This window comes from Helicoverpa zea, chromosome 28 (genome assembly GCF_022581195.2).
Source record: "Helicoverpa zea isolate HzStark_Cry1AcR chromosome 28, ilHelZeax1.1, whole genome shotgun sequence".
NCBI lineage: Eukaryota > Metazoa > Arthropoda > Insecta > Lepidoptera > Noctuidae > Helicoverpa > Helicoverpa zea.
In genome coordinates this window covers 2,440,376-2,460,899 of record NC_061479.1, presented here as the reverse complement: position 1 = coordinate 2,460,899, position 20,524 = coordinate 2,440,376, and the positions used below count along the sequence as shown (strand labels likewise).

Here is a 20,524-nt window from a genome sequence, read left to right as displayed (position 1 = left end):
TTCGGTGGTTTAGATTAGACTGAGTTGTTAGTAAGTTTGACACCAGTGTAACCAAGGAGTTGCCCGGGAAACCGGGTTGAGGTAATATAGGCAGTCGCTCCTTGTAAAACACTGGTACTAAGCTGCATCCAGTTAGACTGGAAGTTGACCCCAACATAGCTGGGAAAAGTCTGGGCAGATGATGCTTAAAACTTTTTCTAAATGAAACAAAGAAAATATAACATCAATATTTTTATTTGAGTAACACTGTCTTATTAAATGTACATACATATTGGAATATTCAAGTCTATAGCATTGCAAGACTGAATTCTAAAAACTTTTGGTGAAAAACTTAAAACCAGTATGTTTATAAATATAAATATAGCGATCTCAAACAACTTATCCATTATTAAGGCGTCAATTGCACACTCCTTTACCTTTAAGTCGGTTAAAAATGGAGTAGGAACTATTTCAATTTGTATTGCTTGAAAAAAAAATGGTTTTCATCTATGGCAACATTATGGTATAATTTTTTAAGTAGTGGAAAAACGATGCGCAGAAAACTGAATAAATAAATAAATAGAAATAAATATTAGCGAATCCCATAATTCCGGGTTTATATTATAAATAAGCAATTACAATTTTTAGGTTTAAAACCACATTAATTTACAATTTCTATAAAATTATCCTGAGATCGCAGATAACATAGACAACAAAAGCTGAAACATAGACCAAAGATAGTGAAATTTAAGATTAAAAAATATACAAAATTCTAGTGGAGAACTAATTTCGGCAAGAGAATATAACCCAAATGTTAATAAATAAATATTAGTTTGTTGTACTATAGAAATAAGCCATTCAGATGAGGATAAGATAAGGCTCATCTATCCAAAACAAATGTTTAGGCTTTGTTCGGACTATTTAGTAGATGGTTTATGTAAAGTTCTTCATTATTTTTAAATAGGGCCAGTAGTAGACTTTGTCCGATGGTAGAAATGCGACAGTAGAAAGTAATGGTAGAAATCCCAATTAAGGCAATATAACACCTTTTTGCATACATAGTTTGCTATTCCGAATGACTTTCATACGTACTATAAATAATGTTATTCCCATACATTTTCTGCGTCAGACGTAGAAAGTTAAAAAATAAGTCGATCACATAAAAAGTGAGGTTCCTGCGTTTTTATGTTCTTTCAATAGTATGGCAGAAACTAATATTTTTAGTTTGGCAATTTGGTAAACGAGTAGGGGAAATCTTGAAATTTTTTTTCAATCCAAAAATTCTTTTTGTCTTAAATTCGAAAATTCCCCAAAACTCCTTTATTTGGTGGTATTTTAATAATTTGATTATTTGTCGACACAATAGCTTTGACGAAGCCAGCAGAAGTCATCTGGCTAGCCTTTTCCCAACTATGTTGGGGTCGGCTTCCAGTCTAACCGGATGCAACTGAGTACCAGTGTGCCACATGGCTCTGACCTCCTCAACCCAGTTACCCGGGCAACCCGATACCGCGTGGTAAGACTGGTTGTTTACCCGTAACCGTAATTTACCAAAAGCCACATAAAAAAATATTAGTCGTAAGCTAAACAATATTGTATATGTATCAAAATATGCGTTTTCGTGTATAGCTGTGTACATAATAAATTGTATATATTTTTTTATCTGTTTTTGAGTAATTTGTAATAGCATCAAATTATTTTACGAACTAGTTTCGACTAGAAATTTACTTTCAAAAATGCTGTCAAAATTATCTCAGAAACATTGTGGAATACACTTTATATAATTACCAATTTAATTCTACTTATATTTTAATAAAAAAACTTTTGGTTTATATTTTTGCTTGGCAATTGCAACGTAAATAATTATTTTTTCTTTTTTTTTTAAGAATTACGAATTAAATCAATAATTTGTATAGAGTATTAAAACTTTTGCAAGACAATTTAGAACTCAACATAAGTACTAAACTACCAATATAGTTAGTAGTAGAACAATATAGTTCTTGCCAAACCTTTTGTCGCCTAGTAACATTGCGCAAGTCGTTGCGCAAAATTCGTCTACTTTCACGAATTTTGCGCATTTCACTTGAAAAAGGTAATATTAAAGTTTTGTGGAAAGTATTCGATAGAAGAAAATATCGATGTTTTAACATCGAATATTAAAATCGAAATATTTTTTAAGTGGTCACCCTTAGCGCAGAAACCATATTTAGCTAAGAGCGAATGAAGGTAAGGCCACATGCGCAAACTTAAACTCTGAATTTAGCTGCGAAACGCCATTAAGTTAGGCGAGAACTATATTACCAGTAAAAAAAACAACTAGATTTTTACCCTACTGCCAAAACGGGTTAATAAACTAAAAAAAAAATCGCATAAAAAATCACCAACCCGCTTTAAGCAAGCGTGGTGATCAACGCTCAATCCTTCTCCGTGCGAGAGGAGGCCGCAGCCCAGCAGTGGGCCGACAAAAAGGCATGATGAAGATGTAATTTAAAATTAAAGAAAAAAAAAACGCAGGAACCCCAAAACCCAAAACTTAGACAGCCAAAAAAATCAACTTATCCTGCCAATGATATTGCCAAAAATGATTGCCATTGCCATTATAACGCCTATGCCAGTTAAAATCTGATTTGGTTCTAACAAAACTTTGTTTTTATCAATATCCTTGATTTGGTCAACATCTTCCAAGTCTTGGTGTACCACGGATAAGGCTTTTGTGATCTCTGCATCAGATTGGATGCTGGATTGAGAGGCGTTGACTATTGCTCGGGTTAGGTCCCGTAATTGGGAGTCTACTGTTCTTTCGCGGCGGTGTATGTGCTCTGTAAAGAATAAAATGGAAATTATAAAGTGTCTTAACTACTACTTACTAGTCTTAACTTATGTCCCGGGAGATTTTTTTCGCAGCCCCAGGAAAAAAAGTATGATAAAGAGGAAAAAATTTTTTGTTTGTAAAGGTCATCGGAAGACGCTGGATGCAGGTCGCCTCCAACAGGTATCTGTGGAGATCTAACGGGGAGGCCTATGTACAGCAGTGGACGTCCTATGGCTGAGATGATGATGATGACGATGAAAGCTACACACTACTCGAGTAACATAGGCTATATATATTTTATCCCGGTAAGGACAGTCCTTCCCACGGGATTCGGGTGAAACAGCGGGAAAACAGTTACTTTTTAATCAAAAAAATAACAAACTTTCAAACATCACATTTTCCTACCATAAGTCAAATACGTACTTTAGTTCTACAAAATAATAAATAAATAAAAACATATTTACCTATTAAATGTTCCTGTTTTTCGACTAGATTGTTAATGTTCTCCTGCATGAGTTTCAAATTGTTTGCGAGATTGTCCTGTAAAAAAAAAGAAAAAAGAAACAGTTAAAATAAAGTTTCGTCGTAAAATACTCATGGATTAGTCGGTCGTTGTGCTTGCCGCGGTCGATATATGGATGGGTGGCCATTTCTTAGAAAAACTACATGTCCCATATGGAACTTTTTCAATGTTATCAAGTCAAGAACTTTCAAGGGTCAAGGAGTCTTTATTGTGGGCATATCATCATCCTCCAAGCCTTTTCCCAACTATGTTGGGGTCGGCTTCTAGTCTAACCGGAACATCCTTGAACATCTCAGGCAGTCATTACGGGTAGTCAGAAGCCAGTAAGTCTAACACCAGTCTAACCAAGGGGGTATTGGATTGCCCGGGTAACTGGGTTGAGGAGGTCAGATAGGCGGAGGCAGTTGCTCCTTGTGAAACACTGGTGCTCAGCTGCATCCAGTTATTACACTGAAATATTTGGAAAAAAGCTAGGTTAATTAGTTATTTACCATTACTTCATTGTAGTAACGCTAGAATCCGACCTTCAAAACGTTAGAAAAAATATTGAGTTTGACCTGACAAGTCTGATTTGGGGGCTGCCTGAATCGTGAAATCATAAGTCAGAAGCCAGACAGTCTAACATCATCGATTAAAAGCTCTAACATCACCAGTCAGAAGATCTGACAACTTCAATTACAAGGTCTGACATCTTCAGACAGAAGTTTGATATCAGTACAAACCAACTTCATGCATCCATGTTATGATTTGGATAAAAAACTTATGTGTTGAGTTTACTATTGATCTACCCACATTTTTGGTTTTTTTTTTTTGTGTTATTTTTTATATTTCCTACCTTTCTGCGCTCGAATCATTTATGTTAGTTTTAAATATTGTTTCTCAGTAAGTAATTATGTAAAAGGACGATGGGCGTTTTGGTACCCTGTCCAACAGTGTTGATTCTAGTACCATTGCGTAGGTCTTGGCAAGCCAAAAAATGTTTACTATGACGACTAGTCCCAATTCCTTGTCCATTTCGCGTGACATCGACTAATAGAATGTATAATGTTCATAAATCATCAACGTAGATGGAGTTCTTAAATCCAACTGTATTGAATAAAAACTGGTAAAGTAACAAAAAAACAAGAATTTGGCCTTCTTAGAATGTTTGCCTGCCCACTGCTTTAAAAAAAGTCTGTGTGCAAACCTTTGCAGTTCACGCAGAATATAGCTTATGTATTTGATGAAAGTCTTTCAGTATTTACAATCAATTAATGTTTAATGATTATCGTGTTTTAATAACAGGTTTTTTTTTTATTTCATATAATGTGTAGGTACATGGAAGCCAGTATGTTTAAAGATAGTATGTAACTAAAATGATTAGTTGTGTTTTCAGAAATGTTTTGAACTTTTGTCAAATCAGATGACGATTGTGTTTCCGTAGTATGACTCCATAGACTATTACAACCTTTAGATTATAATAGAGTGTATCTCAAACAATTTAAGATGTCTATTAACTGAGTTTAAAATTATTATACTGACGACATATGCCTCTTAATGAATTTGCATATATGGATGACATACTTGTTTCTATGTCGATTTAATTTTTATCGTTACTTGGATCGGACAGCTAATTGAGGCAAGCCCCATAGTTTTTATTATTCTTCACGTAAATACCTTTCTAATGATATATCATACGTTACTGTTGGAGCGGGTACCAAATCCCATACAAAGTGCCCATTGTCCTTTTTTACGAGAAATAAAGTTGTTCTTAAACCTAAAAGAAATTAATAACATTGTTAACTTATTATACACAAATGTAATATATATCTATATTAATAATTTCGTCAAAGGGTACGGTAGACTCGATCGAAACCTTATATGAATAACAAAACATAAAAAAATATTAATTTTGAGTCGACAACATATATCCGCAAAATTCGGATTATGGAGAATTTCGTTAAATTTCAATTGCACTGACAAGCAAACCACAGTCGCCATCTTGGGTAGTTAATAAACGTTGCTTAGATACGCATCGCCAACGTTTAGTGAATCTTATCAAAAAATACTTTTCGTCAGTCGTTGACGTTTCGCGAAAATATTGTTTTTGACACTTTTTTATGATATACTTTTTGTTATGTGTTTTTTCTTTAAACCTAATGGTACGTTCACACGCGCGCGTTCAAATCGACATTCAACGGGCACAGTCACGTTCACGAGCGTGTAAACGGTACGCCCGAGCCCGTGAACGCGCCCGTGTTGTGGAAAGTGGATGGAGCGAAGGGCTCTTCGTAAAGATGGTGTGTAGTATTTTAGTAGGTATGTAGGCAGGTTGTGTTTTTAAGTAAATTTTGTTTTGTTTTCTTCTTAAAGTGTGGATTGTGAGCCTTCTGCATTTAAAAATAAAATAAGTACTTATTTACTTCCAGTGACATGCAATTTTTGTAATGGCAAAATATTTGCAAGAGATGGCAAACAAAAGCAAATGTGCAGTCGATGTGTGGAATGCGACAACATTATACTCGGTAAGCGGCTCAATATTTACACACGCATAGCCTGTGTTGAGGTGTCATGAACACATACAGAAACAGACACGATTTTTTCACCGTTTTTCTCGATAATGAAATGAACCCCTTCATGCGCAAGTTCCACTTGAACTTGGCTGGCTCTTATTATACAATAGACATTATTAATTGTATAATATATTTTTGCAGATAATTTCAATTATTGCGAGTGCTGTGGCTATAAAATGAAAAATAATACTTATTACCAGATAGAGATGTGAGGATATACCTACATACATTCACAATAGTTATTATTATTTGAATATTTATCTAATATATTTTCTCCTTTAAGGTCGATAACGAAGAGTTGAATGTTAGAACTTATGAAAATATTATTTACAACTCATTTCGAGAAGCTGCTCAAGCTCCTTTTTACCCGACTGCCAAAGAAGGAGGGTAATGTTTTTGACGATCAAGAATGGGAAAGATGTTTGAATGAAGCAATTGATTTTAAACTTCCTCGGCAATTATTTCGAGTTCAAAGATTCGATGATGTAAAAATTCAAATTATCAATACCACTGAACAAGGCTTGAAAGGTGATAAATATTTATCGAAAAATGTTATATATAGAGAAATTTTGTGATAATCAACCTCTGATGTATAATAGAGAATATTTTTTTATAAGTACCTTTGCCAAATTCTCGGATAAGTACTCATTGTAAAATTACAATTTACATACTTCCTAATATTATTCTTGATTTAGCCAATTTGGATAAAGAACCACAATTTCATATTTTATTTTTAAAATTAGTAAGTACTTATCTACCTGTCAAAGTAAAGAAAAAGACTGAGTGCTTAAAACAAAGAGGTTTACACAGAGTAAACCTTAAAAATTATATGTTTTGTTAATTTGTGTTATATAGTTTATTTTGAATGTTAATTTGAAATAAAAATAATTTGTGTAAAAACTTTTGCAGTTTTTATTTATTATATTTATTAAACATAACGAACGAAGCTATACGAATCTATGCCTTGCTTATTCCTTTAATATTCCTTGAGACCCAATGACTACAGAAATTTCTACCTACATTTTGCAACTAGACGTGTATTATGAGTCAAATTTCACCCGAGCGAAGCCGGGTTTTCCACTAGTATATACATATTTATGTATGTATTTAATTATTAAGTCACAATTATAATGTAAATAAATAACTATATTGTCCTTTTAGATGTAAGTCTAGTTAAGAATTAAACAGTATATACAACGTTATTTTTTGTTTATGCGAAACCTGCTACACCTATCTAGTATTTTTATGTAAAGAATCTATGTACGAAATTTCAAAACCGTATCATGAAAAATCACAAAGTTATAAGCTTGTTAAGTTACGGGACTGTCCGTAAAAATACATAATCACCACAAAACGCACACATGCCGCGCAACGCGATAGCACTGTGTGCTCGCGCCCGCTATGAACTCGCCGTGACCTTTGTTGTGCGAGAATAAATACTTATTTGTGGTGTCCAACATTCAAAGTTTTTTAGATAATTTTGGGAAAAAATATAACATGGTGTAAAAACTATTGGAATCGATTCAGTTACTGATTCTGAACAAACTATATTCAGGTTTCGCACAAACAAAAAATAACGTTGTATATACATATGTTGTATTGAGATAGTTTTAAGTTAATTTGCTGCGCCCTAACAGGGTAATGTATACCTAAGATAAGGATGCATTTCTGTAACTGTATACATTTTTGCAATAAATAAATAAAACATACAACATAGGCAGTGAACGGCGGGCGGGTGTTTTGGGGGCTGTCTTTTGTTTTTGACGTTCGAAAAGTGTTGATTTATCAACCTAATTTGAATAAACTTTTTTGAGTTTTTGAGTATTGTATTGTATTGTAACAGCCTATTTATCGTCCCACTGCTGGGCACGGGCCTCCTCTCACAAGGAAAAGGATTGAACATTAATCACCACGCTTGCTCAATGCGGGTTGCTGATTTCAGACTATAGTCCAGTTTTTGAGTGGCCCTAAACAACTGTGGAAATATCCAAACCTGATAAGCGAACTCTTGCTGCATAGCCTGCTTGATGTCAGCCGTGGCGGCATTGCCCCCGCCGGCGATGGTATAGAGGACACTGGCACTGCGGGCCATTTGCTGCTCCATCATTTCACGGAATTCTGACATCTTCAGATGGTTGTTTATTGAGGAGCCGGCTATGCCGAGGACCGTGCCTGTAGGGAGAAGGGATCATGATTAGAATATAACTGGCAGTTACCCACAGTTTCACCTAGAAGAACCATATTTCACAACGCGGTAGTATGTCACCAGTGGTCTCAGTCTAGAGTTAGGTACAGTTACAGCCTTTTTATCGTCCCACTGCTGGGCTGCGGCCTCCTCTCACACGGAGAAGGATTGAGCATTAATCACCACGCTTGCTCTATGTGGGTTAGGGTCTCAGTCTATGTTACTTTAATTTCATTCAATTTAGTGGTTTAGACGTGAAAGCGCGATAGACAGATAGAGTTACTTTCGCATTTATAATAGGTAAGGATGTGAGCGTGGAAAAATGTTTTGCACTGTTGATAAGCTACAGTTTCCAGTAGTTTTGGTGTCCATTCAATGCAGTTTTGAATCATTTTCTGCTCGATATTAATAAATATGGAACATAGGATCCAATTCTTTTTTCTAGTCACATAAAAATAATAGACCTCACTAGTTTTAATTATTATTTGCATTGCATGTGTTAATTGTTACTTATTTAAACTACATTGTTGCTGTGCCCTAATTAGGTCCATTAATTGTACTTTGGCTAAGCTCGCACACCAACTCAGGGCCATTGTGAAGATTCTGGCTATCCATAGATTTGTTTACTAAGATATATAAAGACATTACTTATATGGGTTAAACTTAGTAAATCCTTCTTTTTCTGTGCCCTAATAGGGTCCATAATATGTACCTAGCTTTAAGCCCCTTGTAATATAATTGTAACATTATGGTAATTATGCAAATCAATAAATATGAAATACTAGCTTCCGCCCGCGGCTTCGCCCGCGTAGAGTTCGGTTATATCGCGTTTCCCAGAGAATTATTCAAAAGTCCGGGATAAAAACTATCCTATGTTCTCTCTCAAGGTCAACTCTATCTCTGTACCAAATGTAATTAAAATCAGTTCAGTGGTTTAGACGTGAAAGCGTTACAGACAGACAGACAAGAGTTACTTTCGCATTTATGATATTAGTAGGCATGGCTAAGTGGGTAAATTCTAACTCTAGTAATGGAATCCAAGGATAGGAATCCACGGATAGATTGAATATTGAGAACGGCCATCAAACAACATAATAAACTTACCAAATATAGAAGCGACGATATACCAATACTTGTTCCTCTCAGCATGAGCCCTCTCCCTCTCGTGTCCGAGCTTGACGGCTGCCGACATGGTGGCGAAGAGTTCCCTCTCCTCGCGCTCCGCGTCACCGAAGAGAGCGCGAAGTGCCCGCTCTTGTACTATCAGCTGAACAGTGTCATATGGAGTCAGTAATAAGGAGGAAACTGGATGTCTCTTATACTAGTTTCAACATCCTCCCTTAGAAGTTACTTGGAAAATTAGGATAAAAACTACCCTATACCCTTCTTAGATAACTAGGCTATATTACTACCAAGTATCATCGAAATCTCTCCTGCAGTTTTTGCGTGAGAGAGCAACAAACATACAGACACAAACTCTCGCATATATAACTGTCGGCATGCCTCTCCCTCTCGTGTCCGAGCTTGACGGCTGCCAACATGGTAGCGAAGGGTTCCCTCTCCTCGCGCTCCGCGTCACCGAAGAGAGCGCGGAGGGCTCGCTCTTGTACTATCAGCTGAACAGTGGCATGTAGAGTCAGTCATCAATAAGACACAAGTTTCCACTCGCAGTTTCAACTGCCTCCCTTGGAAGCTACTTGGGATATGAGGATAAAAGTACCCTAAACCCTTCCTAGTTAACTGGGCTATATTACTGCCAAGTTTCATCAAAATCCCTCCAGTAGTTTTTGCGTGATAGAGCAACAAACATACAGACATACAGACACACAAACTCTTGCATGTGCAACTACCTTAGGAGTTACAGTCTCGTACTAGCTGCGAATCGATGCAGTCGTGCTGCTGACGCGTATATTTGTTTATTACAAATAAGAATTTAGCGCGGCGCAAGCCGTTGCTAGTCGTTTTTTAATCGCCATGAGTGAACAACTCGTGGCGAATGAGCTGCTGGCGTTCCTGCAGCAGAAACTGGACGTGATGGACGAGGTGTCCGCTGTCCAAATCTGCGCGTCGAACTTCAGCGAGGATGACGTCGCTGCTGCAAAGCAGCTGCTGTACAGGTTGCTCAACAAGAGCGACCAGATGGTGTCCCGCCGGCGTGACGGGACAAAGAAGAGCATTCAGGACATCATCACGCTGCTAAAGGAGACCGATCCAGACGACGTGCCGACGTTTGTGGCGAAGGATCTGAATAAGCTTCCGCCCGTCACCTTCGACCACGTCGACGTTACGAGCCTGCTGAAAGACATCGTCTTTCTAAAGGCAAGTCTTGCGGATGTACAGAAGAAGTTAGATGCATCCCAAATTACAGTCGCCGATTTGCGCAGCGAACTTAACGAGTTGCGTAAATCGGTGACTGTAACTGGGTCACCTGTGGGTGCATCGAACGTAAACATGCGGCGCGCAGCGTGCCTCGATGTATCGGGTGCAAGTTTCGCGTCAGCAGTTTTGTCGCCGTCACCGCTGTCACCGCCGAACGCTGAGTCGGCACAGTGCGCGCCTCGTGCGCCCCGCTGCCCCGCTCCCGTCCCTGCGGCTCCTCCGCTCGCCGCCGCTCGACCGCTCGATCAGCTGCTCGTTTCTGCAGCCTCGGCGAAACATCAAAATGTACGTCGAGACTACGCTAGCGTCATAGGTAGCAAAATTGATGCTACGAAGAAGCCCGTGCCCGTAAAGGGACAGAATCGGGCTGACGATGAGGGGTTCGTTACGGTGCAAAGGAGGAAGCGCCGTCAGCGAACCAACAAGAATCGTTGCGGCACGGCTCCTGTTGAGCCAAACATCAAAATTCGTGCCGCCAAGCCGAACACCCCGGTGTACATCTCCCGCCTACACTACACCACTAAGGTGGAGGACATCGTGGAGTACGTGCGTCAGAAGCTGAAGTACGCCCCGAGAGTGCAGCTGCTGGAGTCGCGCCATAACGCCAACTTCAAGGCGTTCGTGGTGCGAGTGCCAACGTGTTTCCTGCACCTCGTGTTGGACGAAAACTTCTGGCCACAGGACGTGGTGTTCCGTCGCTTCTGCAGACAAGTGCCACAGGACCGCACAGTGCCATAGTGCATAAGGAAGTGCTATTAACATAGTTTTAAGTTTTTATTTACTAACAATTTTGTATAACATATGTATGCTAGTTTTAAGGTATTTATCTATGGGCCTTTGATGCCTGAAAATAAAGGTGATTTGATTTGATTGATTTGTTACTTCGGACAAGGGAACCTTTAGAGGTGGAGTTTCACAAAATCTGTTCAGCAGATAGGAAACCAATTTGGCTAAGTTAGAAGGATTTATAGTTTCATGGAAATAACTAGTGGTATTTTACTTTTATTTATTTAGTTTTATAATAAAATATTGTTGATACCTTATGCTCCTCAGTACACAGATGTAAGTACTTGTCATCGCCTTTCATGGTGTTCTGCATCTCAGCGTGGAGTTCTTTCAGTCTCATCTCGACATCAGTGACTTGGCGGCCGAGCTCTCGTCTCCTGTCTTGTGCTGCCATGAATCTTTCCTAAAAAGATGGAGAATATTGAACATTAAAATCAACTGGGTAGTTAACCAGGTAAAAAATATAATTTTTTATTATATCCATAAGGTAAAGCATATTAAAAAACATTACCCTCCTTCTTTGGCAGTCGGGTAAATACAGTTTATAGTTGAGATGGAAATTATTTATTTTTTTATTGATAAGATAAGGAATGCAGGTGACATCACAGATAACATTTTCATAAAAAAAGTATTCAATTTATTTATTTATTATCTTTCATACAAATTGCAAAGTAACCATTTTTGACAGTTCATTAAAAATATTTAAATTTGACTAATTGTAAACTACCCTATTGGTTTTTTTTTTAATTTGTACCTACTTTAACTAGGTCAAGTGCTGATTATAGGTTTCCTCCATATTTTATATGGTTTAAAGACTTATTTATTAATTACTGCATATTTTTTATCAAGGTGAAACATGCTGATTTATCAGCCCATTTAAATAAACATTTTTGAATTTGAGTTTGATATTATATAGGCTGTTTTGTAGTGTTGAAAACTTCATTCTTTCATAACTTTTAAATAGAAATAATTTAAAGAGATTCAAAATTTTAAGAAAAATATAGCATTTCCTATTCTTGCTAATCATGCAAATTGCACAAGAAGATAGTGCAATCTCTGCAAGTGAGATAAAGATAAAAGTTCCCATTAACATCATACATATTAATCTGATAAACTATATAGTCTATTCTCTATGAACTGCAATGAATAAGCATAATTTGCATTACAAAGTAATCTATCGACTAAATATAGGAAGACCGATGACGCCATGATGGGAGCTTTTTAAAAAACGAATCGTTGCATACCATAGCTAAAAAAATATAAGCAAAACCGGCCTTGAACTCTAGGAAAGAAATATTTAAAAAAAAACTAACCTGCGCATCGACGACGGTATTTTGCAAAGCCATAATTTCTTCGACACCCGTGAATTTTTCATATCTGGACACCATCTCCCGTACCCTTTTAGTCACCGTCTCATATTTAAGTCTTTCCGCAATTTCTGTTACTTTAGTCGCGGGCACATATCTTGTGATGATCTGATCGACTTTCTCACGGCCATTTGTTATATGAGGTAAATGCACTTTGTCTTTCAGCCTTTGCGCTAACTGTCTGAGTTTGTCTGCCATAGTTACATGATAATTGTTGTAGTTATTGTAATTTAATGGATATTTAACATTTTTGTTGTAATGATTTCATCCCCGGATGGGTTGGGAGTTTTGACAGTGACAGTTAGCGTTTTGACGTTTGTTGAAGATGCGATTTTATTTGTGTTCGGATACACGATGAAATCTTCTCGAACTATTGTAGAAAACGTACAACACATCAGCTGTTGCGCTATGTTTGTTTTAGAAATAAGATTGAAGAAAAACAAATTATAAATAATGTTTGTCTTCTGTTTATTGAAAATGTCATCTGCACTTATATAAATGTAATAAAGAGTATTTTTTGTTTTTTTTTTGTACCCTAATGGCGTGGAAACTACTGAACCAGTTTGAAAAATTCTGTCACTGTAGGAAAGCTACACTCTTCTCGAGTAATATCGGCGTTATTTTATCCCAAAACGGATAGCAGTTCCCAAGGGACGCGGGTGAAATCTGGCGAGGACTGCCTCGTTGGTCTAGTGGTCGTAACCGCGGCTGCTGTGCCCGAGGTCTCGGGTTCGATCGATTCCCTGGGGCCCGATTCTCCTAAGTTAATAATGTCAAAATCGAATAGAAATCGAATCGGAATATGATCGCAATAGCAGTTTTAACCATATCGGGCATTCTGCTTCTAATAAGAGACCAATTGTATTCGATTGACATTTGATTGGTGTGCGATTGGTCTGCTATTTCGGTGATTTTGGTCTATACGGTAGTTTGCTGTACAATCATTTTGCAATCGTAAATCATTTGCAGACAAAATGATTCATTATTGAATGACAGAAAAGGATAAAAACGTTTATTTCAAAGAAAAAATAGCGGAATGCCACATACGCTTCAATCGTAATCGAGTCGGGATTGGATCTCAGTCGAATCGAGTCGATCGTGAATCGTATGTCGCTTAAGTAAAATTAGGAGAATCGGGCCCCTGGTCGGGCCGAAATCGCTTTTGTTGAAAGTTGAATATTTTAATAGAACCAGGCAAATAAATACCTATGTATAGAACTAATATATCATATTATGTCTCTTGGCTTGACCTACGCTACGACCCTGTCAATACAAGTAGGTATTATTTATTTCAAAACAAACAATTGTTAATATATTTTGGTGCGTAGGTATGTTTCAAAATTTTTATCATGTTTTTGGCCGTTTTTACATAGTCAATTTATGGATTAGGAAACCGTTCAAAAACAAAACAAAACATTAGCGATTTTTTAAGGTATAGGTTGCCAGACAATAATGTCAAAAAATCAGGCGCAGGACCAGCATTAGCGCGTTTTCCGATGCATGGGTGTATCAATCACCAACTTCCAGACTCTGGGCTACTTTTTGAAAGTTTTTCAAACCCACTTTTCAGCCCGAGCTAAACTGGGAATCGAATCCGAGACCACTGGTACTCTGGTACTCCAGTTGAGCTATATTTTGGGCTAGTATGTATACCTATAAAATAAAAATGAGATAATAAGTAAATGATTTTTTGTGGCGATCAGATGTGCTACCTACTCACAAAATCGTTACCTATGGCTATGGTCTGACCGTTTTTTGGTGCAGTTGACTTGACAGTCCTGTCCGTCAATACAAAAAAAACATTTTCCCTGAAAATTGACAGCTGCTATATGCACAAAAAAAGATTGTATGTAGCCAGCCTTTCCCTATCTTTTACCACAAACCAAAAGATAACCAAATAGTTACTACGTTGTTATACATTATTATTGTAGGTACTTGTACTATTTTGAACCCGTCTCGTGACTTTTATTGCGTTGAATGGTTAATAAAGAATTTATTGCGCTTATCGCAATTTTTTTTGTTTCTTTAAAGTTCGATTACGTTAGCAAAGCAAAGATTTGAGATGATGTCATTGGCAGAGTTATCATTAAACAGTAAATGTGCGTAGTGGGTTGATGACATTAATAATACCTAATTGGTTCATCATCTGCCTAGCCTTTTCCCAATCAAGTTGCGGTCGTTTTCCAGTCTAAACGAAAGCAGCCGAGTACCAGGGGCCCAATTCTGCTAAGTTAATCATGTCAAAATTGAATAGAAATTGAATCGCAACAGCAGTTTTAACCTTAGCGGGCATTCTGCTATTAATATAAGACCAATCGTATTCCAATTACATTCGATTGTTTTGCGATTGGTCTGCAATTTGGTCTACGGTAGTTTGTTCTACAATCATATTGCAATCGTAAATAATTTGCAGACAATATGATTCATTATTGAATCACAGAAATGATAGAAACGTTTATTTAAAAGAAAAAATAGCGGAATGCCACATACGCTTCAATCGTAATTGAGTCGTGATTGGATCTCCAAAAGATCTCTCGCCAAAGATGTTCAATGACAGCCGCTACCTACATTTTATCGTGCTCTCTGCTTAAAAAATTCACGAAAAGACCCTGACTGAACGTAGCGACTATTCACTAATTAGTAATCTCTCTTGAGCCTATCAAACAATTAAAATTCGCACATGTACCCATTGTAACATACTTAAATACCAATATATCACTATTGAAGTATTGCAAAGGGGAAAAGAAAACTAAAAAGGATATTTGTCACAAATGTCGTCACGTCGTCACAAAGGCGCGTGATTCGGTTGTCTAGTAGATCTAGGCAATGATTTATTTGTGTTGCATTATTTTACGTGTAGGTAATTTGCTATCCACCTATACTACGTAATATAATAAAGAGGAAGCTTTTTGTTTGTACCCCTAAAGGCTGCGAAACTATTGAACCGAATTGGAAAATTCTTTCACTGTTAAAGCTAGACTATAGGTACCCGAGTTTTAGTTGTTATTTATTTTATTGGTTTACTAGGATAGTGTTTATATGTAGGTATTGTAAATATGTAAATAAATGTCCCCACCTTTTAATCCCCGGGTAACGTCTATCGTCTAACGTCTATAACGAGATCAGCAAGCTGCGCAGGACATAATATTACCTATAGTGCACAAGTATTTGCTTGGACACAGGTGCACTCACTATTCCTTCACTTCTGCGCGCGATGGAAAGGCAATTCGACACCACCGGAGAGAGATCACAAGCAGGACCAACATTTACGTGCACCGGTCCTGACTCCGGGCTGTTTGTGAAAGTTTCTCAAACCCACAAAGCGATTTCGGCCCGTCCCGAGAACTGAACAAGAGATCTTGTAAACCCTTAAAGCTGCATAAATACCTTAGGTACTTATTACAATGTTATTTGTTCTTAATACAGGGGTGTAATTAGACAGCGGGTCGCGTGAAGTCGCGCCTACCCGCGTCACGCACGCCGCGACCTTCAGTAAGTACTTATACGCTACGTCTGAACTATGTCTAAACCGTTACATGGCGGGTTGAAGACACCATGAGTAGGGCTGCCATCTCGAATCTCGCCAAACCCGGACAAACATTTGAAAAACCCGGACATTTGGCGTAATTCGCATTTTTTCCCCGAACGAGTACGATTTTTTTTAAACAAAATAATACTTAATTTGTAATCCATTTACTATTAACATATACTTAAATTCAATGAGGTGCTTCCTTACATGAAAAGTGTCCGGGTTTTCCCCGGACACTTCTTGAAACCCCGCCCGGACGGCCCCCGGACGACCTCCAAACGAGGACAAATCCGGGGAAACCCGGACGGATGGCAGCCCTAACCATGAGTAACTATGGGTTAAACCTAGATGTACCTAATGTAATAAATGTAACAAATATGATTATGAATAGGGGATGCTATACACACAGGCCGGCATTATTCGGCACATCTGGGCGACAAAACCGAATAAATATATGAAGATGAATGCTCGGGAATCACTATGCTCGGCTGCCGAATTGTAAGAACCGCAGGAGTCGTCGCATACCGTTCGACTTGCAGCGATCAAGGTAGGTAGTTCTCGTATCTGCACAAGCCGAACATGGCGTCCACGGCCGATTTCGGCCACGGCGGCTGTTCTCATTTAAGGAGATCAGCCAGCTGCGCAGGACATATTATAGTGCACGAGCATTTACGCAGACACAGGTGCACTCCCTATTCCTTCACTCTCATAACCCGATGGGACGGCTATCCGACACCACCGGAAAGAGATCAGGCGCAGGACCGCGATGCACGGGTGAATCAATCACAAACTACGGGCTGCTTTGAGAAAGTTTTTTAAGAAAACCCACTAAGCGATTTCGGCCCGACCCGGAAATCGAACCGAACAATCCGAACAAATGCAGTATTTGATACGGGACGGTTTTGTTGTTCGACTTAAAGGTACTGCCAAACCGACAATGCCGCCCGCTTATGTGTGTAGCTAGTAGCAACCCTAATGGTCTATCCCGGTGTTGGACAGCCCGCATCCATCTACAGCCCGACAATTTCTTCTAATCGTCGGTCTACCGTGGCCCGATGGCTGGAAAAAAAAAATCAGACCGTCTGATATCTGTGAAATCCCTGATCTATGTAATGTGCGCACTATAATCTTCATATTGTATTATATATGAGCCCAAACAAACTATCGGCCGACTAAATGTCTGCAGTGCGCTCTTAGTTTATTTAAGCAAGGATTATGTATCTGTCCATCCATTGGCTACAGATCTATCACGCCAGAGAAAGGAATACCTTGGCAGACACACAGTTATAGTAGGTAAGGCCATGAACTCCAACAAATTATGCAATATTATGTACGTTGAAAACCGGCATTTTAAGTATTACCTCACCTAAACATTGAAATCAGGTTGTAGAAGGTAATTTTGTGTTTTGCCTTAGTAAGTTTGAAAGCCCTTCAAAATGCAATATTAGTTTTACTTACTTTTAACAGTTTATTTTGTATACTTCACCAGGATCAAAATAAAATGCTCCATTGGTCGCAGTGGGCGCAAACTCGAACTTTCGTTCACAGATTCCTGGGTTCGGTTCCCAGCTCACACTAGAATTTTTTTACCAAAACAGCCCAGAGTCTAGAAGTTGGCAGGCCGAAGAGAGCACTAAAAAGGGTTTACCCGAATGCTCAGGTGTCAGGCAGAATTTTATCTATTTCTTGTCTTTAAATAATTCGAGGAAGATATTGCCATCCAGCCAGTATGACTACTGACAGGGAAAAATGGGAGCGGAAGACATACCTACCTATTGCGCCGACCCCAAATAAAATTGGGAACAGGGCAGCGAGATCAGAAGATATTGACATCCAGCGTGTCAATGCTGCCAGCCTTTTGGGCAGGATCCCGGCCGACAGCGATGAGGAGTTTATATCACTTTTTAGTTTTAGTGTAAATACATCAGATAATGACTGAATACAATCGCCAGAATCATTTGTTTCTATTAAGAACTGCACTCTTAAAATACTTGAATCAAAATTACATGCATTAGGCACTAGATATTGGTTAATTTTAACCTCTGACCCTGAGAAGAAAGGCCGAAATAAAACCACAGTTCACGGTCGTTTGAAGTCCGATCAGATGTCAAAGGTTAGGAAATAATGCAGAACAAAGTTTTTAATAGCCTGTAACGACTTAAACTAAGCTTCGTCTTACGTTTTTAATTCAAAAAAGAGGAGGTTCTCAGTTTCATCTGTATGTATGCATATTTTTTTGTGCATGATTATCTCACGTTTGGCTGAACTGATCTATTGAACTTAGCTGAATTTAAAATCGTTATTGAACATCTAATTTAAAGCCGACTTTACTTTATTTACCTAGACATAATTATAGAAAAAAGTTCTCACTATTTATTTATTTTTGTGTCCCATTTGCTTATATTTCCCTAAATAAAACAATTTTTCTTTCCAAGTTAATTTCATCAATTAATAAATCAACGAATTAATAATCTTCATCAATTTCATCAACAAAACACAGTCTTTTCAAACATAGTAACACATTAAATCGATAGTTTTAAACTCCGATCAACTTTGACAATCAAAAATGGTGTCACCCGTCCAATTGATTGATAGGTGCACGTTGTAATTCGGCGCGCGCGCTGCACGCGTATCTAATTCTAAACGAAGGATAGATACGCATTGTGCGTTATATTATATTGCATTGGGTGCTTAGAAAACATCATCAGTCTAAAGTAAACACTAGTGTGCCTGAGTGCGCCAAATCGAAGGAATCTTAGTCAAAGCAAAAAGCCACAATAGGTAGACATTAGAAAGGGTTATTACCGTAAGACTTCTTTGTAGAAAATAAAAGGATGGCCAACAAAATTAACACTTTTTACCATAAAATGGACTTTTCACTACTTTCTAGTTTTATGGTTGGAAAGAAGCAGACTAGATTGCCTATCTGATCTCCTCAACTAAGGCTGGCTGTTAGAATTACTGGATCATGATCACTCGTGAGGACACTGTAAGGCGAGATTCCACCAAAACTGTTTGCACACATTCGCGAACAAAACATGTAGGTACCTAAACGCAAAACATTAGCGCGAGTTCACAGCTAGCATGTGTTCGCGCACAAGGGTTCCAATTTCGCTAACATTTTAGAAATGTTCGCACGCAATTTGCTACTGTTTGCTAGAGCCAGAAGATACATTTGTGTGCACCACTGTGCCGCACACCAGTGAAATCTCGTATTTCTGAACCTTCATGCCCTTGACAATTATGACTGCAATCAAAGATTGTCAACTGTTTATTGTTAAAAAAATATTTCTTTATTTACACATTGTCGGAGTTCTCACAGCTTCGCAACTCATTAGAGAATATATTTTTATTGTAAAACGTATTTTTCACAGACGTTAAAACGACGTATAAACGCAATTGCGTGAAATACTTTAAATTATTTTAATATTCATATAGTTTATAGCATTCCATAGTGTACATAAAATTATTGTCACGATTATGGACCATCAGGGCGTAGACCATCACCATATTCTATATTTGCTATTTCCCGTGGTTTCAGCTGCGTCTCGGCAGAACTCTTCCCGTACCTGGACAAAATATAGGTAGTTTAAATGTTAGATACTCTGGGATAGTCTAGCCGTATCTAGATAAAACATAGCCCATGTTACTCGGGAATAATGTGGCTTCCCAACGGTGAAAGATTTTTTCAAATCGATCAGTACAAAATCAGTGTTTCTTGTTCATTTGTTAGTAGTTATATCTAGATCATAAATACGTCATTACTATATCTATCGCTCTTTCACACCAATACTACAGACCCTAAAAAAATGGTCTTTCAATCGCCACCCATCCACGAACTAACCTCAAAGCATCGCTTAACCTTCATTACTATTATCATGTAGGTACCTACTTATTCATTACGAAACAACGAGTATTAGTATTAGGCCCACACATTATTGATTGATATCAAGGAAGATACTCGTATTATTCATTTAGAATATTAATTTGCTTGAAAACAAAGCCGACTGCATTTTGTACGTCAAAACGAGATCGGATAAACAAAAAATCTGATTTTAGTTATGTAAATTCATGCACCTATTTTAATTTGGGGATCTGAGCAGAATTGTAAGTGATTTTGAGTTCAATTGTTTTTTTTCGTTAAACAAACGGGGGTTTTGTATTGTGTGTCTACTGATGATGTCCTCCTAGCCGATTATCGGTGACGACAGCTGTTCTCATGTAAGATTAGCTAGCTGCGCAGGACATATTACAGTATAGTGCACAAGCATTTGCTTGCTTCCTATTCCTTCACTCCCATAGCACGATGAGACGGTAATTCGACATGACTGGAGAGAGACCAGACAGACCGATATTAACGTGCTCTCCCATGTATAAATCATCAACATGGTTTAAAAAATGTGATTCTAATT

General features: G+C 37.9%; 1 protein-coding gene and 1 long non-coding RNA gene across 2 annotated transcripts; one reads left to right on the top strand and one right to left on the bottom strand.

The window, feature by feature from the left end:
• Positions 1-216: 216 nt before the first annotated feature.
• LOC124643699 lies at positions 217-12,893 on the bottom strand. The gene is made up of 6 exons (XM_047182738.1): positions 12,530-12,893; positions 11,470-11,619; positions 9,156-9,318; positions 7,860-8,038; positions 3,256-3,331; positions 217-2,798 (listed from the first exon to the last, which is right to left on the bottom strand). The coding sequence occupies exons 1-6, from the start codon at positions 12,779-12,781 to the stop codon at positions 2,530-2,532; spliced, it is 1,089 nt and encodes a 362-aa protein (XP_047038694.1). The 5' UTR covers positions 12,782-12,893; the 3' UTR covers positions 217-2,529.
• Positions 5,552-6,231, top strand: LOC124643700. The gene is made up of 4 exons (XR_006985973.1): positions 5,552-5,612; positions 5,723-5,818; positions 6,008-6,074; positions 6,150-6,231. It is a non-coding gene; the product is annotated as an uncharacterized LOC124643700 (long non-coding RNA).
• Positions 12,894-20,524: the final 7,631 nt, after the last annotated feature.

Bases quoted from the DNA above. Each gene is read 5' to 3' on its own strand.
- LOC124643699 (XM_047182738.1), bottom strand. From the start codon at position 12,781: ATGGCAGACAAACTCAGACAGTTAGCGCAAAGGCTGAAAGACAAAGTG. The intron at 3,332-7,859 runs GTTTGGATATTT...TTTTTTTTACAG, and splicing joins AGCAAGAGTTCGCTTATCAG to GACAATCTCGCAAACAATTT. The intron at 2,799-3,255 runs GTAAATATGTTT...TATTCTTTACAG, and splicing joins AAAACAGGAACATTTAATAG to AGCACATACACCGCCGCGAA.